Source organism: Hemicordylus capensis, chromosome 2, assembly GCF_027244095.1.
Source record: "Hemicordylus capensis ecotype Gifberg chromosome 2, rHemCap1.1.pri, whole genome shotgun sequence".
Lineage (NCBI taxonomy): Eukaryota > Metazoa > Chordata > Lepidosauria > Squamata > Cordylidae > Hemicordylus > Hemicordylus capensis.
This window is the reverse complement of record NC_069658.1, coordinates 108,047,456-108,054,368: the sequence shown is the minus strand read 5'-3', so window position 1 is coordinate 108,054,368 and position 6,913 is coordinate 108,047,456. Positions and strand designations below refer to the sequence as shown.

The 6,913-nt window shown below is 47.0% G+C and overlaps 1 protein-coding gene across 5 annotated transcripts in view; it reads right to left on the bottom strand.

The window, feature by feature from the left end:
• Positions 1-6,913, bottom strand: part of DOCK8 (dedicator of cytokinesis 8) — a 183,926-nt gene that overhangs the window by 3,401 nt on the left and 173,612 nt on the right. For all 5 annotated transcript variants that reach the window (XM_053292960.1, XM_053292963.1, XM_053292965.1 and 2 more), the window contains 2 exons: positions 6,296-6,402; positions 743-913 (listed from right to left, as the gene is read on the bottom strand). In XM_053292960.1, coding sequence (XP_053148935.1) covers positions 743-913; positions 6,296-6,402 — 278 coding nt within the window. The remainder of the gene's footprint in view (positions 1-742; positions 914-6,295; positions 6,403-6,913) is intronic.

Here is a 6,913-nt window from a genome sequence, read left to right as displayed (position 1 = left end):
TATCAGCCTTGTTATTCTGGGAATTTTGAATGAGATTGGGAATTACTCAATTTTTATTTATTTATCACATTTCTACACTGATGAATCATAGAGTCTCAAGGAAGTTAACAAAATCAAGAATTATAGCAATTAAAACATATATAATAGCTAAGACCATTAAGAAGAGAAACAGGACAAATGAAAACCCTAACCAAAAGTGCAGTTAAACAGGTGGGTTTTCAGAGTCTTCTTAAAAGCCACCAGAGATGATAAATCTCTTACTCCAGCAGGGAGTACATTCCAAAGTCCAGGGGCAGCTACAGAGAAGGTCCAACCATAAGTTACCACCAGATGAGCTGGTGGCAACTGCAGGCAGATCTCCCCAGATGGTCTTCATCTGTGGTGGGGCTCGTGCAGAAGAAGGTCTTAGCTATATACCCCAGGTGCCTAAGCAGTGTTTGAAGCTTTTATCCCATATTTCAATTCAGTCTTTTGAGGTACCACTTGTATCTTACGTATATGTCAGGAATAGCTTGGTGCAGAGGGCTGCCATGCTACCAGGGATTGTAGAAGTTTGTGGTACAGATTCTGCTTTTGGTGCACATCCATTATACAAATGATCTGTTGATTTGAACCTGAATGGACACAGCTGAATATGTCATTCAGAAAGTTGAGTCAACTGCATGAAGCTGTATTAAAACATGTCCCGCAACATATTTATGCTATTTTTAAAATATTTTATAAAAGGAGATTATTGCTATACCTTGAAATACTGTTCACTTTCACAATGGGTTTATACAACTCTGGGATTTTCCTCTCAATCATTGGTCTGAGGTTCTCTTTCAACTTGTTATAGTTCTTTTTCAGCTCCTGCTGATATTCCCTTTGGTCAGCAGTAATCAGGCGCTTATTCTTCTCTACTGCTTCACCGCACCTGTTCCAAACATAATTAAGAGGGGGAACGTATTGATCGATTAATTCCACTCAGCTATGTTGGGCCCTATATATTTGGCAAAGTTTGCAAATAAGGTGCATCACACAGGTGAAACATATCTACCTAGAGAGCAAAGAACAGCAAGCTGCCTACCTGTAATGGTAGTTCTTCTGGTGGTCCACTGTAACTTCATACACATGGGCTTCACATGTGTACAGAAACCCAGCTCGGGAACCTTCCGAGCATTGTTACATTTCGACGGTAGCCATGCCCCTTTAGCCTACATTGAATGGAGATACCACACCGTCTCAGTTTAGGAGTCTGCTGCCAACACAGGTAAGTACAGGCAGATCACAACCCATAGAAGCAGTCCTCCTGCCAAGGGGAGGAGGGTGGGTGTATGAAGGTACAGTGGACCACCATTACAGGTAAGCAACTTCTAAGTGGTCACTGTACCTCATACAAATGGGTGCATGCCAAGCTATTTTACCTGGAGGCAGGAGCAGAGGACAAGCTCCTAAGACAAGATTGATAGGAGAACCACTTGATCAAAAGCAGCATCTCATCTTGCCCTGGTGTCTAAAGCATAGTGCTTCACAAAGGACAAAGGCGTAGCCCGGGTAGCTGCCTGACAAATGGACTCAAGCAGAACTACTCTGTCGAAGGCTGTAGAAGTCACCATTGCACATACCAAGTGAGCCTTCAAAGATCTCAGAGGAGCCCTCTGTGCCACCTCATAGCACAATTTGATTGTGCCCACAATTCACCTGGATATCGATTATGCTGAAGCATGATGACCCTCATGCTCTGGCTGTGCATTGCCACATGTGAGGAACAAAGATGGAGTCTTGCGGAGCAGAGCAGTATGGCGAATATGTAGAGAACGTCTAGAGAATGTAGTTTGTGCTCTACCTCTGATGTCAGGGCAGGATAGAAAACAGGTAACGATAACTGTTGTGAATGATGAAACATAGAAACTACTTTCAGGAGAAACTGGAGCTTAGGGATGTGCACAAATTGATTTTTTTCAATTCGATTTGTGTCTGAATTGAATCACCCCTGATTTATTTTGTGTCTGCTAAGTGGCGCTGTTTTACATATAAGGCTCATGAAGACAAGGTCAACCCCTAGGTGGTGCCACAGTCCTATATTCTCGCTCACCTCCTCTACCTCAGTCGGGTCTGTCAATGGCCTTGGTTCGGGTTCACTTGTCAGCTATCACTGGGCGCTGGTGTGCTTCTTGAGAGTGTTCCTTATGGTCTGACTTGAAGATCCGTACCTTCTTTAGGGACTTAGCCAATTTGCATCCAGATGTACCTAATGTGTCCCCACCTTGGGACCTTCTGCTAGTCCTCTTGAGCCTCACGGGTAGGGCCTTTGAACCATTGGCCACATGCAGAGGCGTAACGGGGGGAAACGGCGCCCAGGGCAAGCTCTGCCCCTGAAATTGTGCCCCTCGCCCCCCCCACATACCTGCGTCCCCCTGGGCTGGCCGGAGTGAGCGCGTTGGTGGAGGGCAGCGGCGGGAGTGAGCGCGTCGGTGGCGGGCGGCGGCGGGAGTGAGAGCGTCGTGGCGGGTGGCGGAGGGAGTGAGAGCGTCGGCGGTGGGAGTGAGCGCGGCGGCAGGCGTGGCGGCGGTGGGAGTGAGCGCGGCGGCGGCGGGCAGCTGCTGATCGCCGAGTGCGGCGGCGGCGGGCAGCTGCTGATCGCCGAGTGCGGCGGTGGCGGGCTGATCGCCGAGTGTGGCGGCGGCCAGCGGCGGCGGATCGCCAAGTGCGGTGGCGGCCGGCGGCGGCGGATCGCCCTATGAACTGTGCAGGTGCGCCTGTGCAGTTGGGAAGCGACGCCGGGCCGGGCGGCAGGCCTTGGTGTCGTTCTGCTGCACTCGGCGATCCGCCGCCACCCGCCACCGCGTCACACGATCCCGGGGGGGTCGGGGGGCATGCCACTTTTTGGCGCCCCACCCATGTGACCCACCAGAGTGGCGCCCAGGGCACGTGCCCTGCCTGCCCCCCCTATCGTTACGCCCCTGGCCACATGTGACTTGCAGCTTCTTATGTGGAAGACAGTATTCTTGGTGGTGATAACCTCAGCCCAGAGGGTGAGTGAACTTTAGAGCCCTTCAGGCTGATTCTCCTTATTTGGTGTTTCATCAGGATAGAGTTGTCTTGCATCCTGATCTCCAGTAGGGATGTATGAATTGATTCGGGTGCAAATCGATTTGTACTCAAATCTAGCTGATTCTGGCAATTTGGAATCAGAACAAATCACCCCTGTGGCTCATTGGCTAGATTTGGGTCAAAATTGAATTGCGCTAGATTCTATTCAAATTGATTTGAGATTTAGATTCCTCCAATTAACTCCCCCAGATTCCCAGCTTTAATTTTTTTAAAAGCTAAGCTCTAGCCATTGGATAAGTGAAGTTATGGAGCAAAATGTGTGGCTGCTATTTTTCAAGTGTTTGGATTCTTTGGTATATAACAACTTTTCCTCAATGAATCCCTATGAGGATTCATCTTCATTTCTTCTATTCATTTTGACTGTCTTTGGACAGTGCCAACTGTCAACTTCCAACTACACCCCCTCCCACCTGCAAGGCAGTGGGGTACTACTCAGTTTATGTTCTAGGAATTTTTTCAAGTGGTTAGACTCTTTGGTGTCTAATACCCACCTCTTCACTTGAAAATCCACCTCTTCACCCAAGCTTTTTCAGCTTTTTAAATATTTAAGTTTTATTCTGTTTTGATTTTTAGATTGCCTGAATTGTTTTAAGATTTCTGTGTATGTTTTAATTTGTTTTATGTTATTTTTAACTGCCCAGAGAAGAAGGTTTGTGGCAGTGTACAAATTTGACAAACAAACAAATAAAAACCTTTCCTCATTATGAATCTCTATGAGGATTCGTTACACACCAAAGAGTCTAAGCACCTCAAAAATTCCTAAAATATAAAGAGTACCCAGTGGCTTGCGGGTTAGGGGGCAGTTGGCACATGGGATGCCACTAATTCCCTACCCCCACCCACAAAGCAGTGGGGTCAAAATGAACAGAAGAAATGAAAGTGTGCAATAAAGACACCAAAGAATCTAAGCACTTCCAAAATTCATAAAAAAATAACTTAAGTACCCCAGTGTGTGTGTGTGAGAGAAAGAGAGAGAGAGAGAGGGTGTGTGTGTGTGTAGTTGACACATGGCAGTTGACAGTTGGCACTGTCCAAACAATGAATCCTCAATGCCACTCTCTCTGAGACCACAGGCCCTGGACTGTAACGTCGTCAAGGTGAGCACTCCAACCTGTCTGTTGTGATGGCAGAGGAGACTGGCCTTGTTCGAAAACTTGTAGAACCACATAAATTCTTCAGTGTCTTCCACCATTGAATAATTTTAAGTATGTGAGGTGGTAACATGAGGATGCAGGACTGAGGGTGACGCAGGTGGTTGAAGGCACAGAGGAACCACCTTTGTAGGGCGTGTGGCAGTACTGTTGTCATTGAAGCCATAAGACCTATGAGTTGTACCACTCTTGTCGGTTGAGCTGGGTGAAGTATGCATTCCTCAGTGAGCCCGCATAGAGCTGAGATCTGTTCTGGGGGAAGGTAGATATTTTCTTTCTCTGAATTGAAAACAATGCTGAGGAATTTGATGATCCCCAAAGGAATTCGGCAGGACTTTTTTTAGTTTATCCACAACCCCAAGACTGCAAGAAGAGCAATGAAATATTTCGGGCAGCCGTGGAGGTCTTCTTTGGTATCCGTGATGAACAGCCAATCATTTAGATATGGGAAGACTTGGATACTGGGTTCCTGGAGGAAGCCTACAATGACCACCATGCACTTTGTGTAGACCAGGGGCACGGGGCAGAAGAAAGTCCAAACTGAAGTGCTTTGTATTGAAACACAGAAGACCTGATCTGGAAATGCAGCAACTTTCTGTGCTGAGACCTGATGGAAATATGGTAGTACGTGTCTTCGAGATCCAGAGATGGAAACCAGACTTACCTTTTCAAAAGGGAGGAGGATAGTGGCAAGTGTAAGCATTTGGAATTTCTTGTAAATGACCAATGAGTTTAGGTCCCTTAGGTCCATAATAGGTTGAAGTCCACCGTCGGACTTTGGAACAGTACCTCTAGTGACTGTTGCTGGTGTCTATCTTATGTTTCTTTTTACATTGTGAGTCCTTTGGGGACAGGGAGCCATCTAATTTATTTGTGATTTCTCTGTGTAAACTGCCCTGAGCCATTTTTGGAAGGGCGGTATAGAAATCAAATGAATGAATGAATGAATGAATGAATGAATAAATAAATAAATAAATCTGTATGAGGTATAGTGACCATCTATATATATAATTCGCTAACAGATGACCGAGTTGAGGACTGCGTCTGGAGGCATCCAGAGCCGTGTGGATGCCTGGGGAGGGAGCCTCAGCGAGGGAGGCTGGCGGGACTCGGGGGAATGGCAAACAGGACAGAGGACTGGGGAACAGAGACAAAGGAAGAAAAGGGAATGGCAGGCAGGAATCGGCCGGCAACCTTGAGGCAGCAGGAGAAGGTACAAGGGGGATAGCTGGGGCCAGTTTCCTGCTTTGCAAGCAGCGGGTGGTGGCGGGGAGGGCCGTTTGAGGGCCGTTAACCTTCCCGCCATTGTTCCCGGCCTGTCTTCCCCACAGCCACTCTGTCGCACCCCACACCTCAACCCCCCCACCAAACCCCTCATAAAACTTTAAAAAAATACCACCACTCCCAGTCACTCGTTCAAAAAAAGAAAAGAAAAAAGACTGTAGTCCAGCTGCCAGCCCCCCCCAAAAAACCCCACCACCCATACTACAACAACAACTCTGAAACAACTGAACAATCAACTAAATTCTCTCAACAAAAGTCCAAAAGAAAGTATACTACCACTGGGGGGAGGACAGAGGGAGGGAGCTGTGGGGAGGGGGAGACAGAGCAAGCGAGGGAGTTGTGGGGGGCAATGAGACAGTTGTGGGAGAGGGGAGAGAGAGGGGAACACGGTGCAATGCACGGCTAAAAAGGGAGGACCAGCTAAACGAATTCTCCCAACTAAACCCCAGAAAGTTAGTAAACTACCATACAGATGCTCTGTGCGGGTTCAGCTAGTTCAGAAGAAATCTGCTAGGCTGATGCTGAGCCTTTTACTGGCACCATCCTGATGAAGTAGAAAGATGGGAAACAAGGCACTTTTTACAATCAGAGACAGCCTAGTCTAGACATTGCTCTGGAAATAGTGGGACCCTGGGACCGTGTGAAACCTGTGACTTGTTTGCACCTCTGATGTCCAACCAACATACACAAAAATGCCAGTACAGACTGGGTGCAAGTATACTTGCACAGTGAGTTTCAACAGATCTCTGTGTTTCTTCTTTATTTACCTCATTAGGAACTCTTTGAAGCATAACCTCAGCTTGTTGTGATGTCGGTAAAGTTTTGGATCTTCTGGAATGTCAGCCAGGAACACTTGGGCTACCTCTAGTGGTCCCTTATGAGAATAACAGAATATTGTATTACATTAGGCATATTGCTCAAGTAAAGGAAGAGCAAAGACTGGTGTATATGAGCAGATATCTTTGCCACAACAACCAGAATCACTATAATGTAAAACCGAATAAGTGGAATAAATTATTCTTCCACTTGAGACATTGAGACATCAGGAAGAAACAATAGGCAGGGAATCCCAGTTGCAATGGAAGATGCAGGTGAGAGTCTGGTGGTGGGGGCAGTACTCGATATCAGGGTTTGGTAAGTAACAATGGCAACTTATTGGAGCTTATGAGCCAGGGGTCACAAAAATGGGAGGAAAAGCTGGGTGTCAATTCACAACAGGCTGGTAAGAGTGTATTAGCCCTGTTCATGCTGGAGATGCAGCTCCTGATGGCATCCACTCTTAGCACCAGCAACCCTATTAACCATTGGGGCACTAGGGGCAGAGATACTGAGCAAGAGAATTCTCTCTCTGACCACACTTCTTCTACTCTACTTCCCCTTTCAGA